Source organism: Haliaeetus leucocephalus, unplaced genomic scaffold (genome assembly GCF_000737465.1).
Source record: "Haliaeetus leucocephalus isolate CR32 unplaced genomic scaffold, Haliaeetus_leucocephalus-4.0 Scaffold373, whole genome shotgun sequence".
NCBI lineage: Eukaryota > Metazoa > Chordata > Aves > Accipitriformes > Accipitridae > Haliaeetus > Haliaeetus leucocephalus.
Genome location: NW_010972809.1, coordinates 2912820 through 2935407, shown reverse-complemented (window position 1 = coordinate 2935407; position 22588 = coordinate 2912820). Strand labels below are relative to the sequence as shown.

At 42.6% G+C, this 22588-nt stretch overlaps 1 protein-coding gene across 3 annotated transcripts in view; it reads right to left on the bottom strand.

Moving 5' to 3' along the window:
- JARID2 (jumonji, AT rich interactive domain 2) overlaps nucleotides 1-22588 on the bottom strand; it is a 222511-nt gene that overhangs the window by 96241 nt on the left and 103682 nt on the right. For all 3 annotated transcript variants that reach the window (XM_010573172.1, XM_010573173.1, XM_010573171.1), the window contains one exon: nucleotides 1694-1835. In XM_010573172.1, coding sequence (XP_010571474.1) covers nucleotides 1694-1835 — 142 coding nt within the window. The remainder of the gene's footprint in view (nucleotides 1-1693; nucleotides 1836-22588) is intronic.

Below are 22588 nucleotides of genomic sequence, written 5' to 3'. Positions count from 1 at the left end.
TCAAGTGTCCAAATTCCCACAGCCAAAAGCTAGCGAGTATTCCTCAAAAAAAATTTCACCTGCAATACTCAAATGCAGTTTCTTGAGACCTGTGATGTAGCAATCCCACTCATTTCTGAAGCTGGACTGCGCAGGGCAGCAGAAGCAGGGCAGCATAAGGGGCAAGCCCTCCTGCCCCTTGCCAGCCCCAAGAAAGGAAGGGGATGCCCCCTCGGTCACACTGGTGGCTGCTCCTGCAGCCGTGCTGTGAACAAGAGATGAAAACTCATGCAGGTTAAAAATAAAGAACCCTGGCGAAAAGCCTCAATCCCTCTTCCCCTTGCTATTATTTTTAATCCTAACCAGCTCCTTGAACTTACTCATGGTGTGACCCTGCAAGCAGTTGTGTCAGCACAGCTGAGGAATGAGGGGACAAAGCAAGTGCAGAGGGCAGCAAAAATTCCTTAAGATAACGTGCAAGCAACAGTGGCAATGCCATGAAACAATGACCACTGTCTCCCGGGATCACACCTACAGTGGATGTCACCTAAATTTCTAAGCAGAAATCATTTCCAAGCCTCTGCTGTATCTCATAAAGCCAAAAATAAACACACAAATACTTTTCCCCTGACCAGTAACAGGATGCAATAAACCTTGCAAAATTTCTACTAGTATGGAAGATAACACAGATTTTATTCTGATGCACCAGAGGGGCTAAGTGGGCATATTAAATAGACTTTGAGTTTGTTGCTCGGCGGGTAGAAAAGGTTGTGGGGACCAGGGGTAGGGGACATGGGAACAGGAACAGAGGGATGCCCAGGAAAGCACCACTCTCCTCACCCCATTGGGCTTCTCAGGGGAATCATAAGGTGGCACAGAAAACAGGAACACTTCTTCTGTTTGGAAAAGAACTTCTTTTATGGTTCATTTTGGCTTGGGACTAGGATGCAAGGAGTGTGGAAGAAAAAGGTTGAGAAAGCATTTTCTGTTTCTCTCTTTTAAACAGCGTTTTTCAGATAGCCTGTTTTGGTTCTTACTTCATACAGAGGACAACTCCCAGCCTCCTGCATTCTCAGCATATTTTCGATAATAGATTGGCTTGAGTCCTATGATTTTAACCCACATTTTGCACATTCAGGATAAGAACCCGTAAGAGTTCAACAAGGACCTCATAACTGACTTTTAGGAAAGAGAAGGCAGCAGTATCTCAAAGTAGTCCTTTGCAACCGATACTCACCACACTGCCTAACTATACAGCTTCTCTTCTCAGAAGCATCTGTTTCATTCTTTTTTAAACTTGACATGGTTTCATTCACAGAAAATTAAAAATAAGAACAGTAAGACTAACTACTTTAGTGATGCTTTCCTTGAAATTACACACATATGTATTGACATGTCCCCGAGAGGCCAAAGCCAGGGGAGGAGGAAGGAGGGCAGGAGCAGGGAGAGTTATAAGGCGCTTAATTTAGCAATCACCTACTGCAAAAGAACAACTGCTTTTCCATGCTTTCCAAAACAACAAGAACCATCTATACCAATGGATGAAGCAAAATTGACTATATCCTCACTGTTACTAGAAGGACTCCACACTGGAAAGTCTGTTTATGGTAGGGCAGCATGTGCAACCATACCCTACTGATTGCATAATCAAAATCTTATAGCACAAAAGGGACAAAGCAGAAAGGCTATGCTTTAATCATAATGCACAACTGACCTTTTCCTCGAGGGCCCTTCTTCAAAATCTGAAGAACTAACATCGTTGCTCGTTGAGGACACTTGCGATGCATCGTCCTTCTCATTCTCCAGCTGTTCTGATCCCGGTCCTAATCCTTTAGATTGGCCATTAGTGAGAAGTCCTGCAAACGTGACAAAGTAGTACACAATATTCAAAACCTGCATTACCAGTGCCAAATGGATTTTATAAAAATTCATGCGTGACACTAACAATAGATGTCCGAAGCAACCGTCTTGCAAAGACATGCTGATAACATTGATTTTGCACAGAGGTACTCCAATAAAAACCTGCCTGATGGTGTGTTTCTGATTTGGTTAACTGTAAGGCCCCAATCCCAAATAACCACGCTACGGGTGCTTGCAATAGTATTTATATTCTTGTCACACCCCTCATTCGAAAAGGGACACAGCTTAGTCAAACTCCTAGCTGTTTCACAGAACTCCTGTTGACTGGCACTGATGAGAGTTTTTTGCATTTATCTGTAGATCAATATAAAATTAAGCTACCATTTGGTCCAATTTGTCATCCTCTTGCTCTTCATTCTGCTGCTTCCAACTACTGCAATTCATGAACCTTTAAAAAAATCCTAAATCCCAAAGGGGTGATCATCAGATGTCTGTTTCTCGACTCTGATTCTTCTGGCAAAGTGTCACTCATCTACAGAAACTCCAGACTACCAGCAAAGGTACACAGGGCAGGAGAAACATCTGCCTTCCCTTTTGTGCCTTTTCTCTCCTGGAGGAATACTACAGCAAGCAGAGTCACGTAGATGGAAGACAGCATTGGGCCCTATACAAGCATAACATTTAACAAACTCTGTGTGTTCTACCCAAACAAGTCACTACAGTATAATACAACTCTTACAAACAAGAGCAGACAGACAGTGAAACCGCTCATACTTAAGGAAGAATAGTAACATGTTTTTCAGTAAGCTTTGGGATGATACCTTTCCAAGATAAGCTGGGCAGGAAGGCTGGTAAGAGTACTAAACCAAAAATGCTTAGTAATAACAGCAGTACAAAACTTTCCACCAGTGCCACATCAGCATTACACCATTTCAGACCTCTGTTTTCAGGAAAATCACCATTTAGCACCATTAATGCACTTACTCATTGCATAACCGAACATTCAACCAAGCTGAGCTTCAAAGAGACACCGATGCATAACCAGAGCAAGGCACCTCCTCCAGCAAGCTGCCTGCTCTAAGTACTGGCGCCCTGGCCACAGCCATGGCCAAATGCTCCTTTCCCTCAACGCCATTTACTCACTGCTTGCTTTGGCACTACAACTGCGTGCAATATATTGTCTGCTAGCAGGCTCCGAACCTTTCAGCACTTCTGATTCCAATCTAATTGCTCTGATTGCCCATTTTAAAACGGCCTAATCCAAAGTCTGCATCATACCACTACACCATATCGCTCTCTTCTTTCTCCAATCAAAGTTTGGTCTTACTCATTCTGAACTACACCAAATTTCTCTTGACTTGAAGTCAGAAGTGGCTACATGGTGGCCACATGCTGTAGTTTTTGTACACTGTTTTGAAAATACTACCTACAAAGCAAAAACCTGAAATTTTTCTTGTGGGGAAGATGCAGTGAACTGGTAGCTCAATTTTTTTCTTCCTAATATGGAGCCCTCAAAGCAAAAGTTGAAAGTAAGCACCAATTTTTGCATTAAAATGTCTCTTCTAGCCAGCCTAAGACTGGCAGAGAAAAGTTAAATGACCCAATTTATATTTTCACTCCCCTTCTGTTGAATTCCTTTCGATGCTTCCTTTCCATTAAAGAGATCTCAAACTGTGACCCAACAAATAATACAAATTTCAGTATCAGCACATGATATTACAACAGGGTTTGTAACATAACATAAAGATATGACGCAAGGTGACAGCATCCCTTCAAAGCATTCCCGAGGAAATGAAGGCGACCTTTTAAAAGACATTGACTAGATTATACTTCTAATGCTGAATTCACCCTCACTAGAAGCCCTAGTGCCCAAGTTTATTCTTTAAAAAGTTTCAACTTTTGCTTTACATTTTTCCATGAAACCACTGCTGATAAAATTTACAATTTTTGAACTCCAGAGGAGTCTAAATCAAGCATATCATTTGAGGCCTTATACTCAGTAACTTAACTCTTATGGCAGAATTTGATTAGGTTTTCCAAAAGCAATATTTGTTCTGGAGACTTGCCATATGTAAAACCCAGCAACCTGAAATATATGAGTCAAGAAAATCACCTTTCAGGTTGTCAACTTGCATGCACTTGGAAGGCAATTTTTATTCATCCTTTCACCCTGCCAAACCATCAGTGCACTTGGGAGACAAGCATGATTTGTGTCCCTTAAGGAAAAATAGTGGTTTGTCTACTATTATTCATCATATCCAGCAACATCCCAAAACGCAATAATATTGCTGATAACTGAAGTTAGCTATCGTCAGCTGAAACCAATTAGAACAAGTGCCCTAAAACAGAGGCATAAATCTACAAATGAGAGATACTGATAAATAATGGGAACAAGTGTAGTGCTCTATAGGTTGTCAGGGCCAGCGTAAGTGCAAAAATCCACTCTGAAGTGATGAAAGGCACAGACAGCCACAGTCCACAGCCTCCTTCCAAGCACTGGAGAGAAAACACATGCTAAAGCAGGCTGTTACAAAGTTTAGTGCCACTCAATCATTTTTATATCAAATGTGTTCAGTTTGCCCCCAGATACCTCTTCCTTCAAACACCATTCCTGCTATCTGTAACTGCAGTAAACCACATTCTGTTCTGCTGGGCATCAGTTGGGAGCTATAAAGGGTCTGGAGGCCCCGGGACGGGGTGGGGACCCCACGTTTCTGCCAAGTGACACTGAGGCACCCCCATCACCATCAACGTGTTGGCACTGGTGCAGCTGACAGGACATACGGGTCTGCTGGTGCACTGCAGAAACAGAGTCTGGCACACATCAGTCCACGTGGGTTTGACTCTCCAAAGTCAACCAGGCTACAGGAAGCAGCAGGCATTTGTGTTTCTTAAAAGCTAAGTACTGCAATTGTATATGTATATAAAGAGGCAAAAGCAACCGGGCAAAAAAATACTCTTTTGCATAGTCTGGAGAGCTGGACCACTCTTTAATCCTGGCTACTTCAGAGCACCCAGCAACAGTCAAGGAACCAGCAACCCATCAAGAGCCACATAAAATCAGAGACAAATAGTTCTTCTACTGCTTTTCCATGGGTCTGCCCTTCAACCTCCAAATCACGAAGCCAGCGAGCCCTGGCTCATGGCAAAGCCCGTGACTGGTTATGTTCTCAGCTGCCAGAGAGCTGGCAGCGGCTGCCTGCCTCTTGCCCACTAGGCTCATCTCAGCCCCAGCTCTCATTGCCTTCTCCCCTGGCAGCTGGACTCGTGACCAACCACAAGGCCTGAATAACTAGGCAGAATAAATCAGGGTTGATAAAAATAGACTTTATTCCTGTAATATAAGGTGTTTGTTTTAAAAGTCAAATTAGATTTTTTAATATTTTTTTAAAAACTAAACCTCATCAAAATTAAATTTGAAAGTACAGCAACTTGGATTATAAGTCAGTGTAGGATTTCATATATTAAAATGACTTACATGAAATAATAATTTATATAGAGAGTGAAGCAGTGCACATTTGCTGCCAAAGTTTAAAAGGAACTGAAACACTGAACGGCTCAAAGTCACTGAATAAACACTGCTTTAAGTCAGTAATAATGAATTATTTAATTAAGTCAGAAATACAGGAACTCACGTATCAAGTGACATCTATGGTCCCTTAAATACACTGTCCTGGCTTTAACTGATCAAGACTAGATACTTTAAGAGAAAGGCCAATTACTAATTCCTAGTAATTAAAAAGGGTAGCTTAAAACTGAACCGTGGAGATCTTAACATCCTTTCTAAAAATGTATCTTAGCCACATAAATGTCAAATTCACAGTTTTGCCGAATTCTTTTTTAAACTTCCGCATATGCTGCAATAGCAAACTGTAATTTTAGTTACACACTGCTTAAAAAGAAAAGGAAAAAAAAAGACACACCAAAATTCCACTTATCAGCTTCTAACTGCATTAAGCAGCAAATGTGAATATTGCAACCACTCCATTACAAGCCAGGGAAAGCAGAAAAGCCCTTTCTGCCTTCCAGACCCCAGGCGTTACTAAAGAGACTTCTATCACCTCCTTTTTATTTGCCTTCCACATTCTGAATGTTTCCAAATCTGTCTGTGCCTACAAGTTTGTTTGTTTTTTCCCGTGCAGGAAGGACATGCTCTGCACGCAGCCTGCTCTGTGACAAACAGAACCATACACTCCAAGGTGATCCAGACAGAATACGGATATCATGGCTTTACAACCTTTGCAGAGCATGCTCCCTCTTGCTCCCACAGCATCTCACTATCCTCTTTGCTTCTTGACTGTAGTTGTTAATGGAGCAGAGGTCTTGCTGAGCCTTCTCCAGCAATAGCCATGTCCCTTTCACCAAAAACAGTGTATGTAAAGAACAGTTAAATCTGCTTAAATGAGCTTACTTCAGGAGGCTTGTACTGACTCAACCAGATTGCTTCTCATAATAGCCTAGCAAGTAAGACTTACTATTCCAATGCAGACAGGGCTTAATTTATAATGGTACAGATTCGCTAACCTTACCATTTTTGGTGATACATACACACTCTTAGCAGCAATTTACAACTCTGTTCTCAAGCCATGATCTAACCCATCTCTGGTCATCTGGAGAGATGGCTGACAGGCATGTGCAGGGCAGGTCTTGGGAGCACCTGAACACATGATGCAAAATCATACTACCTGGGGACATACCATACAATAAAACATCGTGTGAGTGAAAATACATAGGATGAAAACAGAGGAGGAAGAGAGAAGCAGAAAGCAGCAACATTAGGGAAGATGGAAAAAATGCAAGGGAGGGTTTGGGGTTGGTTAGTTGGTTTTAAGAATAGATGAGATTACAGTTACTGGTATGTTCTTCATTATTAAAGTTACTGAATAATCAGGAAACCAAAAGCAAACATCTGAACAAATCTCAGTATCACATGGTTAGTTGAACACAGTAGTTGGGTGAAGGGACTTTCACAATGTTTCCAAAACAGTATTTCTACATCCCTTACTCTAATGGCAACAAAGCATCTAAGCATGAACATTTCCAAGTTCTTACAACAAGATAGCAACACCTATTTTAGTTCGCCATTTCCCAGTCCTAAAGCAGCTTAGGAAAAGAAATACATTCAATTTTATTTCCAGTCAGTTCTCACAGTCAGAGGGAAGCCACAAAGCCATCATGTTAGAAAAATCAGCAGTCAACACCACACAAACACAAGCCAAAGATACCAAAGCATTAACTGTCCTAAATAAAGGGGATTTCAACATGACCGTATTCACAGATTCCTATGTGGGATGAACACCTAACAGCAGGTCCACACAATGCAGGCAGGGCAGGGGAGCCACACTGCAAATCTCAGCTATATGTGAAATATATAACTCTGCTCCCGGGTGCTTCTTGACCACACAGGGACACCCACCTCCCACTGCCAAGAGATACAGCGTTTGCCTACCCCGGCACCCCCCTCCTTGCATTCCTCCCTGATCCCTGCAAACTGAACTCCTCTGGGCTGGTACTAAGGCCCAGTTTCCAGGGCAATTGGCAAAACAAACAAACACAAGTCACAAGATGTTAAAAAAAGTGGATTTACTCGAAGCAGCATTCTCACCATGCTGGAACGGCAGTATTTATGAGAGCATGCAATAGCACGGATTGTAGCTACATAGGCATGGAGCTAAAGCTTTGTTCACTTACAGAGTAACATGCCTGTCCAAACTTCAGCTGTGCAGTCTTGGGAGCTGTACAGGAAACCTTGGTTTAAAAAAAATTAGTGATTTTCTTCTTTTTGCACTGTCCCATTTAGGGGAGCTGCCACAAATGTTAGCAAGCAAGGGGTTTAATTGCAAAGTTAGAAAGCTAGGGGGTTAACCATCCCACACCATGGTCTGAAAGGTCTGCGCCACCTGAACACAGACAAGCTCTTGGGTATAACCGCACCATGGAATACCGCCCACTTGAGTTCTATGCCTAAAATAGAGGGGAAAAAAGTTACTACTTTCAGCTCTTGAAGTATTTACTCTGGCCCTTAGTTTCACACAGGTAATATTCTGTATGAAAATCAACATATAATAAACTGGTAGCTCAACTATACCTCTTGTTTTCCTTCAACCTAAGAACTACAGGACTTCACAGTTTATTATAAGCTATAACTTCATACGCAAGTTTACTTGCAAAGTATCATTAATGAATAGTCCCCACCAATTTTCCAGAAGTAATAGACAAACAGCTGCAATACAATACAAACTCACATCCCGTTGTCTGTAACGCTAAATTTATCTTCTTCCAAAAACACCCTTACATACTAGACTACATGCTAAACCACTACCAAAATCTTAGTAGGCACGTTAAATAAAAGCATTAATTATTTGATGCCAAGTTAAAACATACCGGTATCTCTAAAACATCTGCAGTCTGCATTAATCAGTATACTGTACAGAGTTACTCTATTTAGCTGTTGTATAGCTATGCACAAAAGATAATTTAGTTTTATAGTGCAAATGCCATCTGTCACATTGTCACAGCATGACATGATATCACATTACATATTAAACAGTCAACACGCCTCAAAAATAAGGCCTATTTTCATGCCATGGTTGTCTTAGAGACTAAAGAACTGGGTTTTCATGATAGTAACATAATTTAAAAACAAAACAAAACAAAACAAAACATTTTTCTCTGGGATCAGAGATACCAATTCCCTGTCCATTTTTTTAAGGATAGTTGTCAAAGAAAATGCTATTTTGATCTCATTCAGTGATGCAAACCCACAACAGTTTTCTGTCTCTAAATAAAAAAAACACAGCATGAAACAGTCATCGTTTATACCACATGATGCTCTCAGTTGCCACCATGATGGTAATTAACAGTACGTGTGCTTTTCAGATGACAAGCCACTGGACATTGGGGGACATAATGGAACATATGCATAAAGCAGTACTGTTATGCCAAAAACTGTTAGCAAATAGTTTGTACAGTCTTCATAAATTACTAGAAGAGTGCTTTTATATGTAGATATAAATCATTACTACGGAAGCCAAGCATGAATGACATTACAGCACAAGATGTGTTTGTCAGTCTGTCAAAAGACAAGATCACCAAAGAGAACTGATTAAATAACACAGGTTGAAAGAAGCTCCTTACTCTCATTACATCTCCATCCAAAATTGCCATTAAGCAACGAAAGACATTTATGTGACTTTGTTTCCAGCATACGAGCCCATTATCAAGTACCGTTAGCAGCATTAACTGAAATTATATTGTTCTGGTGTTTCAACACAACACTTTTAAGGGTGTTTCGTTTTGTTTTCGTTGAGGGGAGTTTGGATGAGGGGGGGTGGTGGTGGCATTAAACTTGTAGAAACACGAATATAACAGTAAAAAATGAACCTAATTTATTTCTGCCAGGAAACTACCCCAGGCCATAGGACATACTTCAAGCCTCAGTTTTATTTATGAAATATGCATCTGGAAGAAATTTAAAAAAAAAAAAAAAACAAACAACAAACAAACAAAAAACCAAAACCCAAAAAAAAAAACCCCTACCAATGCCTACAACATATCATATACAGAGAAAAACCTCACCTGAAGTCTACAGAATCACAGAAGATCTCAAGTTGGAAGGGACCCATAAGGATCGAGCCTAACTCCGTGTTCCTCACAGGACTACCTAACACTAAACCAAAAAACAGCGCACTTCTTGCCGTCCTCAGGCTCAGGTGCTTTGGGCTACAGCTGCCAGTTTGTACTGGGACAGGGCCAGGGGTTCCAGTTTGTACTGGGACAGGGCCCAGTCTGTACTTCTGTTATTTTAGGTTTATTTTAAAAAAAAAAAAAAAAAAAAAAAAATCTATTCAAAGTGTCACACCTCTCTGATTAAAGGCATTTCTCTGCTTTTAAGAACGCAATGAAAACTCCAAACCCCAGATTCCCCCAGGGAATCACATAACCCCTTCTAGCACCTTATTTTTCATAAGGCTGAACAGAGGCCATCAGCCTGGGCACCAGCATGGTGTGGCCTGGATAAGGGTAGGAACAGGAGTACCAAATAGGCTGAGCAGCAGGGTAGGTGTTCATACACAGGTGAAGGAGATAGCAGCAGTAATGCTGACTCCAAAAAAGCTGGGAGAACAAATACATATCTCCTAAATCCCCTACCTACAAATGCAGGGAGCTGACTAAGTCAGAGCTTAAAACCACAATTTTTTTTTTTTTTTTTTTTTTTTTTTTTTAAGAGACAAAAACAAGGAAACCCAAGGAATAGTTGCCCCAAGACCCAAAAGCTAGGGCTGTCCTGAACGAAGCAGAACAGAGAGGAGGAAAGAGGACTGATGGCCACCACCTTACCAGCTGCTCCCTGTTATATCAGTACCGTTGTGCTATCGGAGCTCCTACCAATTGCCCCTGGAGCTGTATGATAAAGAGAGAGCAGCAGCTTTTATAATAAGTAGGTACCAGGCCATGTAAAGGTCATTAAGTTTTGACAAACAGAAATACAGTGAATTTTATAGTACCGTAAGCACTACCTGTTAGCACTGGGGAAACAAGCACCATGTACTCTTCCTATGTGTGGCCAAGGTATCACATCACAGCATTTGATGTATGCAGCTTGCATCCACCTCTGTCCCCCAGCCACCTTTGACTGCAATCAGAAAGCTTCGGAGGAACAAGAGGCCTCTAAATGCAAGCTATAGACCTTTGCTGTTCAGAGAGATGTGGGTGGAGAAGGCACGAAGCCCTTTGCAGCAGCAAGGGAACACCGTCACCAGAAAAAAGCCCAGGTACGACACAGGGACCCGGACCTGGTCCAGATCCAGCCACCACCAAGCAGGTGCCCCTGGAGAGGTCACCTCCCCTCCACGCACCCCAGCTCACCCACCTGTAAAATAAAGGTAGCGAAATCAGCCTCCACGGTGAAGTGCAGGGAGGGGTACAGACAGTAAGCATGACATGAGATGTGGGTTTATTATTAAAATCCCTCAGTGGTGTGTGCCTCGTGTTGATTTTGGCGTTGGACAGAGTGACTTTATTTCTCCCTGAGGAGAACAAGTGGCCTTTGATTTGCAAGCTATGCCAGGGACATCTGTCCTACAGGACATTTTCCCTCGTTTGGTAGTTACATATGCAATCTGGAAACAGAGTTAAACATCCATTTTATTTGAAATTACAGGCACAAGCAGGTCTGCAAGTGTAATTTATCTCTATTTAGTTCAAGGATATCAGTGATAGAAAAATCAGCATAACCACTGAGAGAGAGAGAAAAGTCTAAGTTCTCAGGTATTAACAAAATCATCAGTGACATATGAATAAATTATTCTTCGGGTCGTATGCCAAAACCATCAGGTCTTGTTTATCCTGCCTTTTCTGGAGAATTTCAGGGGTGAATGGAGCAGCAGTGGGGTAATATTGCACAAGAGGGGAGAGTAAAGACAACCCTCGACATGTCTGTGAAAGAAAGCATTTAATTTTAAAATGTTTCGTTCCTTCCACTTTTACTTGGTTTGTATCTATTTAACAGTTATTTGGAGAACAGTTACTGACTCAGTTTCCAAAGTATTTTCACTCGTTCTTCACAAATATCCCCTCATGTGAGGGAGAGAGCATGGATTATTCTGGTAAATAAGAATTAAGCAAAGCAAGCTAGTCAGCGTTTTAGGTCTTCGTCACCTATATGGGAGCACTAAGTGAGAGCAAGTCCTCCCCCTTCTGAAGCACTTTTACAGATCCATCTTAACTGTAATACACCACTAGCGGTCCCATTTTTTAGTCAGTTATTTCCCCCCACCTCAGCATCACAGGGATGTGCTTTTAGAGCCAGTGACATACCTTACCCTGTTTCAGAGTTAAACTTCCACTAGGAATGGATGGACAAAGGAACAATAAATCCACGCTTTGAAAATACCCATACGTTGGCACCGAGGGACTAGACAGATTAGTAAAAAAAGAAAAAAAAAAGGAAAAAAAAAAAGATTCTGGTATTTTAAGTAACATGAGAAGGAAAGCTATGCCAAGAGCATGTCTCCAGACAACAGCTATTCTACACTAGAAAGTAAAAATTAGCAATTGTGTCTCCACAGAGTATAAATGAAGGAGGAAGAAAGAAGGTGAAGGCAAACACAGTCAAACAAGGAAGAGCCTGCTAATTGGAAGAAAATACAACATATGAATGTGCAAATAAAACAACAAGGGAAATAAAAAGGGATGCAAAGTCTCACTGGTAACAATGAACACTTGGGAGCCCAAAAAGGGAGAGACATGCAGCTAAAACCCAGAGGCTTAGCAAAGCTTGGCTCTATGTGTTACAATTTCTAAGAAACCCTTAAAGGCTATATAATTCAAAAACAGCGTATCTGCACGAAATCAGATACAACAGCGAAACAGCATCTTGACGAACATTTGCTACACACTTTTCCTCTAACGAAGCACAGTTCCTACTGATCTGTGGTGAGGGATCACACAAACAGGCTGGGCTTACAATCTCAGCAGACAGAGGTGATGAAAGGCCCGTTTCTGGAACCGGTGTCACGGACAGCCAGCATCTTCCCACTGCGAAGGCAGCTGCTGGCAGCAGCGGAGAAGGACGGGGCCAGCCCTCTGCTGCACCCTTCAGATGGAGCTCAGCCCTTCAGAGCTGTGACATGGCACTTCAGTAACCTCCATGCTCCTCCAGAGGACCAGGCTAGCCCTCCTCCATTTGCAAATGGGAGGCAGCAAGAACAGGCAGCCTGAGTTACTTCTTTCTCAGGTAAACTGAATTGAATTAAATGATCAGAGGAAAAAATGTGGGCCTTGACTTCTACGTACACCTCAAAAGTGAGCAAAACACCAGACTCTGGAACAGGAGGAGGGTTCTAGCACAGCAGCATGCCATAGGAAAAACGATGGGGAAAAAGATGACAGAAGCGCCAGAAAGCCCTTTTGGGGAGGCTATCCTCTGCTTGTGTCTAATTTTGCCCCCATGTGACAAAAGCCGTGAAAGGCAAACGCTGAATGACATACTTCTAATTCCATAGTCCCATTTAATATTTTACTGCATGTCATTGAGGATTTGCCTTTCATGACTTTTGCCAGGAGCACGGGCAGCCCTCCAGACAGATAGAAGAAATACTTTCTCCCCTGATGTGACACAAGCTATGAAGATCTTGTTTGCTGCAAGAACACACAACCTGGCGAAGCAGCAGCGACCCTCCCACGCAGCCAGCAGATGTGGGTACAGATTCAGCCCTCTCTTCACTGGAAATGCTCTAAGCCTTCAGTCAAAGAAAAGGAGGGAAAAAGTCCTCCTCCTGTCCTGGGAAAAAATAATTGAGCTAAATGCTAGATGTTCTACAAGAACTCAAGTTACATATGACAGATATTTGAATTAAACCGCTTTAATTACTTTCACTCCACATTTTCAATAACTTTTTAGTGAACATGCTCTCCTCCCTAACTCTGAGATCATCCATCAGCCAGCTATAGGAGTCAAGCTGTCAACCTCTTTCGCTGACAAGGATTTTTTTTTTTTTCCTGGCATGCCACCTCCTTCTACTAAGCGCCTGAATTATGATCTCCCAGTTTAGAGCAATTAAATATCCACCGACTTCAGGAAAAAAAAAAAAAAAGGCCACAGTCACTTTTAACTTAACACCCTAGCCTCTTCAGCAACACGCCGGGCAACCCTTCGCTGCCCCAGGAGGTCAGGGCAGCCTGGCTGGACCACAGGCAGTGCCGCACGGCAGGGAGGCAGGATGCCTCCCACAACGCCAGGGATGTGCTGGCGCTGCCTGCAGCCAAATTTCCAGTTCCCTGCCAGCCTGAGCGCTCACGTATCTGTCGAGAGCCTTAACATAGGCTTGACAACCATGCCAGCATAAGGCCCTGTGACATCCCAGGAGGAGGGAAGGGAAGAAAGCTGCCTGAGCAATTCTCAAGCACTTTTTTTTAAGCCATTGGTTTCCCAGGCTTTTGTCTGTAACCCTAAGTTTCATCCACGATGCTCAGCGCCTTGCTGCTAGTAGGGAAAGGCGATTCTCTTCAGGGCAAAACCAGCAATGGCTTTTCTTGGGAGTAAACCCTTCCCCTTGACACCATCTACCCAGTGTGCCATTTATTTCCTCTCCTTCACAGAAAGCAGTTACAAAGGCACTGTAAAACAACACAAAAAACTCAAAACACCTGGAAAGCCACCAAAACTTGGCCTTTGAACTTTTGGGACACCTTCCTCCTTGTTATTGGCTTTATTTCTAGCTTGCTAAATTGATTCTAAAAATATATATTTTTTTAAATACTCAGCATGATTTTAACATATGAAACAGCAATGTAGCCATAAAAAGGTTGGGTTTTTTTTTCCCCACACAGTAAGCAAACATATTTTCAAAACCAGGTTGCTTAAAAAAACCCAAAACAAACCAAAAAACCCCCACCTATCTTTCTGTGAAATCTGTACTTGCAGAACTGTATTCACCCCTTCCCAGAGGGAAGGGTTTGGGTTTTTTTTTTTTTGGTGGAGACAGGCAAGTGAGTATCATTTCCTCACTTTCTTAAATTAAAGGTTGGAGGAGTACACTTCATGCTCAGCATGAAGAGCTGCTCTGCTGTTTTGACTCGGCCCCCTGTAATCTGTTCACAGAGCTATTGTCAGAGGAGAGGAGGCTCATGACAGTGACAGTAAAACGTTTAGACCAACTGCCGCAAACTGAAATCACAAGTGCAATATGAAAGCCCGATGCGAATGAACAAATTGTTCTGCCATTGGCGTGCACGGGAGCGATGACATTTCACCTCTATTCGAGCAGTAAGCCTCTGCCTAAGGTGAGGATCCCAAGCCCGTCTCCTACACGATGCCGACAGCAGTGGCAGGGGTTGGCAGATGTCTCTTCTAATGCACAGCAACCATCTACCTGCTGGGCACGTGCAATGGAAAAAAAACACACCGGGAAATAAATCTGTAGCTGGAAGGTGCTTAGGAGAAATCCCTGCCCTCCCAGACTGGCTCCAGCGCTGCAGTGACTGGAGAGCAGGTGAGGGGACAAAGCAGGAGGAGCCCATGCTCGGCCATCAGCTGGGCTCCGAAGATCTCACCGCAGGAATGATGCGCAGGCCAAAGCAAGAGCAACACAAGCTTAAAGGCATCGGATAACGTAAACTTCAGCCACCTGCCAGAGCTTACACAGAGACCATTCTCATTTTAATTGGAGGAATAACTAATTCTCACCAGCATTAATGCAGTTCTCCAAAGCATCGGCATATGAAACGTCAGTGCTGTAACAGCCTTTAAGGAAACACTCCTCAAATGCCAAGCAATTTCCATCTCTATTTCTAGCTCTTGAGACCAGCAGCTTAACCTTACTTTCACCTCCCTTTTGTGAGCTCTAAAGGCAGACCACGGGGGGAAGAGACGAGGGCTGGGGTAGGGGGCCAGCCACTTGAAAACCTGATGCTGGAGAAAGGGCTTCTGAAATGTTAAGGAGATTTCCCGACACACCACCCCCCGGCAGAGCTGAAGAAATTCCACTACCATGAAAAATATTCTGCTGCTATTAAACAGCTTTTTTTACTCACATTTCAGGGCATCAGAAGGGGAAATGAAACAACATTAGCTGCTTCCTGACTTAACAGAAACCTTGGAACAACCATCAACACACACTTATACAATCAAGACTATACAGTGATGTGTATGTAACCATTTGTCTCCTTTGCTTATTTGGAAAGATAAAAGTACTATGTTGCAATTTTCAAAGAATACTGATCCCCCCCCCCCCAACAAGAATTCATTGCACAGAATTTTCCTTCCATCCATTCATGTAACCAAAGGCTGATACCCCTTAGCATATTTCTTGTTTTAAGTACAGCATCAGAGAAACGGGGGTGAGGGGGTGGGAGGTGTGTGCAATGGAACAGCATAGAAATGCAGGATGAAAACAGTAAGTGAGCTTTCAAAATATACCCAAGAGGCTGTGTGTATGCTGAAGTTCACCACTGTATTACTACAATAAAAAAACAAAAAAAACCAAAAAAACTATTCAGGGCCAAAAGTACATTATTGATATTCAAAAACCCCACTGCATAACTCTATTTCAAGATGACATGTCAATACTGGAGAGAAGAAAAAAAAAAAAGAGACGCTAAAATGACAACTGGAATCCCTCTGTACATTGACAGTACCCTATAAAAAGCTAAAGAGACATATTAAACTGAAACAAACAAATGTCTTCCTGGAGTTAGAACTACACTGTTTCAAGGGATCTCTACAAAGCTCAACTTGAGCAACAAAGACTATTAAATAGTATTAATGCTTAGCATGCATTTAGCACTTTGTGTGTTCAAAGTGCTAACACACACACCCCCAGCCCCCCAAAAAAACACCAAACAAAACCATACTGAACAAATGGGAGAAGAATTCTGCCTGTCCCCACATGTGGTGAGGCTACAGCAACATCTGTCCTGCAGCGGGAGAAGACGTCCTGCTTCCTAACCCTAGCCCCATATGGTGGGATGAGGCAGAAAGGACGGCATCAAGCACGCCGTGGGTATTGGGACTACCCTCCCAACAGGGGAGGACGGACCGATCTAGTGGGAAAGCAGCACTGCACGTATGCCGCACTGCGTTTTGGAAGAGGGGCAGTACACAGAGCGGGAATCACTGTTGTCAGCGTCAAAGCTGGGACCCCAATTAGCCCATAACCTGCACCAGCTGCTTGATGCACTGACAGCCTTTGCTTCTTCACACACTCAGGCCACCCATGTCAAGGTTTAACTCCCATGTAAAACTGTTTATTAGTAACACCAAACAGCTACACAGTAAGAACGAGAATGAATACGAACAAAACCATCATTTTAAACACCCCCCTTCCCCCAAAAAGCCCCCCCCCCCAATCCCCTTTAATGGTAAAAAGAAAATGTATGACTGGATCCCAAGTGGTGAGCAGAATATGAGATGGAAGGAGAGTCCAGTTTTTCTCCCTACTGGTATGTAAAAATCAGGAAGTACTTTGGCAGAAGCTAGACAGATAAAAGTGGACCACTTGTAAAAGAATAGGGTAGACTTTTTACATTTAATTTCTTTCTGAACTTAAAATCTGCCTCGGAGATATTATGGAAAACACTTTCAAGTTTAAAAAAAAAAAAGCCATTGGGGACATGAAGGCCTCATTGTTTTCCCCAAACTTTATATGTCAACACATACACATGCATAAAAAAAAATCCTTACCTCCCTTCTGAGACATTAAATCCACACAATGTTTCTTGGAGAGGGTAAAAAGAAAATGTAGGTCAAGATGTTGAGATAGGGATTGCTTCTGAAAGATGAAAGCATAAGAGGACTAAGCTTTCATTCCTTATGTTTCTTTGAGATTTCAAACAGAGTGTTATTTGATAATGGTTCCTTTCAGAAAATTGGAATTTAATATAGCTAATTATAAGTTAGAGAATTAATGTACAGTCAGTACTCCAACTGAGCTGGTATACCATGGTGATGCTTTTTACCAGCATGTCCCCAGTGCTTATTATAGATCTTTTCACCAAATACTAAGGCCAATCTGCTCTCACATTAGGCTGGATGGCCCAGAAGTAGGAGGGGCGCACACGAGGGTAGGAAAAAAAGAAATCTATGATCTCCACAGCTGTAGCACTGAGCCTGCAGCAAGGAGCCTGGAGTTGTCCTCGCGGCACGGCACAGTGCAGGAACAGACCCTCCCACTTCAAAGGGAGCACAGAAAATAAGAGGACAAAGACAGAATGAAAAACACAAGTAGCTGGAGAGGAAAAGTACACAGAGAAAGAGGAAAACATATCTTCCTCCTTCCGATTAAAAGGGAGGGAAAAGGACAATGACAAAAGATTAAGAGTATAGGCAAACACAAAGGGAGGGAGTACTCCTAATTGTCCAGTATTAACATGGAAGTATCTGAGAATTATTTGTCCTCTGAGCAATCATAAGTTTAAAATCCTGACCTACATTTCACAGAGAACAAGTGGTATAAATAGGAATATCCCTCACAACAGGCACCCGCAACAGATGCGGCTAGATTTGGACCGGGAGCAATTTCTCTGCAATTCGGAAGGAAGCCACGTGTCAGTGTTTCAGGGACCTATGCAGGTTTGAGATGCTCTGTTTCTAGAGATGGCACAAAAAGTGTTCAGCAGCATCCGCTATACATCACCGGCTAGTACGTAAAGTAAAACTGTAGCTTGCATAGTCTTAAACACAGATCATGCTTGAGTGAGTTTTGAGGGGAAAAACGTGCATCACTTGAAGCTCTGGTTCAAGTGGAACCGCAAGGTTCCACCAGCTTTCCCTTTGTTTTTCACTGTAGTTTCCAACTAAATACTAAGCCAGTATTTTTCCTTACGTTCTCTGATGGATATATGGGCTCCTGCAATGAAATCCTGTCATTGACCAAGGCACAAGCTCTGCGTTAAGGTCTCAAAGGGCCATACCCAGTTTCTTTCTCAAAACTGTACCTACGTTCAGTCAAGCTATAAGCTTCTGGGGGAAAAAGGGGCACATTTTTTGACATAATCAGTAGCAGTTTCTTACACATTAGCAGATTAATTCCTCTGAAGGCATATTTTTATTTGGCATGTCCCCACCTAGTTTAGAGCAGGACATTGCCTACGAAAGTAGGTGTTGCCTTCCAAAATATTCTTCTCCTAACAGGCCACATCGGGACAAAATCTGCTCCCCATAGAGGGCACCTGCCCCCTCTTCATACTGGAAGAATTCCCCACATCCTGCTGAACTTGGCACTACCACCCACACCCAAACCTTGGGGCTGAGGACTGCTCGCCTTTCCTTAACTTCCTCCTTCGAGCTGCAGAATAGCATTCATTTTTAGAGAAAACAAACAAACCAAAAGCTTAGTGTGGTCCTCCCTATCATGCTTAGCTTTTTAGGGAACTGAAGTCTTCTCATGCCAAGAGGACACCAAAACAGTACTTTTCCATTGCTTTCAACCTGAGTAAAGGGAAACAGGGCCAGCAGGGAAAACACCATCTCCTTGAGTCTACTCTCTGGTTCCCATTGCCTGAAGAAGAACCTGGTCAACCTAGGTCAGGAGGGAAAGCGGTCACTGGACAAAAGCTGAAAGCTATTTTCCTAAAACCTTGGTAAAGTTTTTGAGTTCTTCATCTGTACTGGGAGAATTTCTCCTGGAAGTAGCAAAGCACAAACTGAAGAGCAGTCTGTCTTTCTCAGCAGAGTCTGTTCCTTTTAAGTTTCCCTGCAAATTTAGTTTTCATGAGACTATCCCTACTGAGTCCAAGATGATTTGAGAAGCTTTAAACAGAAATTTACTTAGCAGTTACAATTTTGATCCAGCCAGATGGTAACCCAGCACCATCTCGACATCCAACTATGCCAGGGAAATTGAAGGACTGCAAAACCATCTTTCCCATAAACCCCAATATTCAAGTTTGCAGTCAGTATCTTAAACTCCGTTTTCCAATCAGTCAACTATTCTAAAAAAAGCCTGCTTTCTAGGCTGTTAATGGCAGACGCCTAGATCCGTAACAGAAAGAAAGGTGGGTTTCTGCACTAAGCAATGCCTTAACTAATGGCCCATTTATTCTACTTTATGAGCAGAGTATTTGTATATAACCCTGTGTTACGCTCTGGATGTTAATCAACCTTCAAGACTTTGCATGCCAGTTTTATTGGAGCACCTTCCATGCAGGCATAAAGGGGACTTTGTACCAAACAGTCTTCCTCCAGCCTAGGAGAGATCAACATCAGCTTGCAGCTCAAAACCCCCTCTTTCACAAAGAACTTTTACTCTTCAATTCTGGTCTCTTGTTAATGAGACTTTAAATATTCAAGGACACTGCCATACTGTGCAAAGGTAATCTATGAAGGAGTGCATTTAAATCTACAGTTGCAAATGGGCTGTGTTTATCTACTTAGATAAGACAGCCTTGTTCATTTCAATTAGAGAAGGTCAGTTCCAGGCAAATGTAAACTGGCACTTGAAGTTCACCCCTGCAGGACAATGAGATGAGGTAAAGCTTCTGGGACAGGTTTCCATCTAAATAAAACTTGACAAGTAGTCCCTAACCACAGACCTCGTTGCTGCACAAAAGGCCATCTTCAATTGATTTTGAGGAGGGGGGAGAAGAGTAGTGACAACCATGTTTCAAGAAGATTTGGAATTCAAGCCACATTCTGGTAACTTCTATCCCTTATTCATGGTTTCCACCTGGAGGTAATCGCTGCTGACCTCCCGAGATATAAAGAGGCAGAACTACTGTAGAAAGCACCAGATTTTATTATCTTGGCAAAACAATAAAGTTTTTTGCTTACTGTCCTGTCACGTAGATTGTCACGTTAAAGAGAAGAGTTGGGACTCTTTTCCTTGGAAGAGAAACGGCACGTTCCTGGACAGATGCACTACAGGAACCAACAGTAGGGAAGGGAAATTGAGCCCTGCATGCAGGCTGTGTAACAGGAATATGCCTCTCCCCAACCTCAGCCCACTACCGTATGATGCTTCAGTTTTGAGGCTCTGTGCAACCCTACTGCTTCCTTCTGGCATACAGAGCCAGAGCGCCTGAGGCTCTGAAATGAGATCCCAACATCACAGCAAGGGAGCAGGGGTCAGGAAAAAAACAGAAGGGGCTGAAATTCCTCTTCAACCCTCTCCACCCAATACACCTGCGTCTGTACACATCAGTACAACCCAGATGCCTTTTCTCAACATCCTCCTGTATGAGAGGACGTGCTTCTACCATTGCTCTAGCATGCTCTTGCTAACATTGTGACAGCATTTCCACCCTGAAGCAGAAAGAAAATTCCCATATTGTGAAGAAAAGGAAAAATTGTACTCCCTCTGTGCCATTTTCATCACTTTCAAGCTTCTTTCAATCTCTCCACATACACAGCAGGCATGACATAAAAACACTGGGGTGCTTTGCAGCCACAGTAAACAGATCATCTTTAAAAAGAGTTGGCCATGAAATGCTTTCACCTTTCACAGCACCAGAGGAGACAACCACTGTCTGAGGGAGGTGTTGTAGGAAGAATGTGCTTTTGAGGCAACCTGGCTGAAACAGAGCACGTCAAGGTGCGATTTACCTCTAACGCATCTGTTTAGACACAGGCACACAAAAACTAGGAAGAGGCTGAACTGAAATGTTTTTAACATCAACCGCTACTGAAGCTCAGTGAGGGACGAGCAAAGGAGGAGAAAAATGCAATTAAATGCTGGTGCGGTCTTTGGGCATTACTCAGAACAGCTTGCTAAGGCCAAATGTTTTGCAGAAGTGGCTTATCTCCTGGCTTCCCAAATTGCCCCAGAGGTCAGCTGAAGAGGTTCCAGGAGTTTGCCAGGTCTGTGCCCCTGTGGGATCCTTGGCAGATTGTTCCAGCTGGGCTCCTTCCAGCTCTTCTCTTTTTCCATTTTAGCGTATAGCTTGAATAAAGAAAACAAGATGAAGGCTTTCAAAGATAACCCGGTCTTTCACAAACAGATGCAGAACAAAGCACAGGAAATTCTGAGCAAAGTAAAAAATGAATGTTGTCTGTTCAAGACTTATCTGGAATGAGTTAGCCTCTTAGTGGACAGATCTGAAACATCACACGGTCCCAACTGCAATTGCAACGCTCACTAACAGTCTTGTGAAGGGAGAAAACAGGATGGATAAGGGTGGAAATTCAGCTGCCTTTAGCTCCTGGAGCTGGAAATTCCTTCAGATGTGCCAGAAACAACACCTGCGAGTCAAGTTTGTCACTGTCATCCTGTCACCCTAAGCACAAGGCTTCAATATCTACACCTTTGACTGGACACCCCCTTCACAGTATTAAATTCATTTAAATTGGGAAATAAAGGACATCAAAGGCAGGTTATTGAAAACATGCATTCAACTAATTCTGGATACAATCTCACATTGGCTGCATGTAATAAATCTGTGCTAGTCAGACACACAAAAAAGATTTTAAAATGCATGTGCATTTATTATGATGTAGAGCAATCTGCTATGACTTAACAGTATACATGCTAAGCTACATTTATTTTTCGGAAAACATTCACCCACAGGCTTTGGGAAGTATCTGATATGTGATGAACCTCTCATCATCACCAGTTATCGAAAGACAGCAGTTATTTCAGAATGGTTTCTTGGAGGAGATTTTAAATGAAGAAGATCCCACCGAAACATGGAAGCATGACCTCAGAGCGCAGACCAATCTCCCAAGCTGTTATGAGCCATGAAATGAACATGACTAATTCCTGAAGAGTTTTGTTCCTCAAAAAGGCAAGTGAATTTCTTGCTTTTCACAGCAGAAATTCTACATTCAAACATGGGTTCACGACACCTAAAAATAATACAATACTAATCTACTGACGTTTTCAGTTTGCTCCACGTCACTACAAGGATCCCCAAATCCATTTTGATTGGCAACCCGTACACTTAACAAGTCAAAGCCTGGGAACACAAGTAATGGAGGGTATTTGAGGTGAAGAGTAAGGTGCATTGGCAGCTGTGTCAGGCAACTTGCGGAAGTGGCTACTGTGTTCATCAGCAGTTACAGCCATCTGTCACTAACCTCTACCTTTTTCTTTTAAAACCACTTTAGTGCCACGGTTGACATGATAAGGTTTACAGCACACATGACATCTGCTCTGATTAAAAACAGCCTAATGGCCTTAAGAACGTCGTGCTGGACCAAACAGTTCTCAAACTCTTTCCACTCTTTCAAACAGCAAGCCGTTTCTAAAATGCTCTCCACGCCAAGGAAAAACTGCTGTGGAGGTTCTAAGACACAATACAGGCCCTTGAAGAC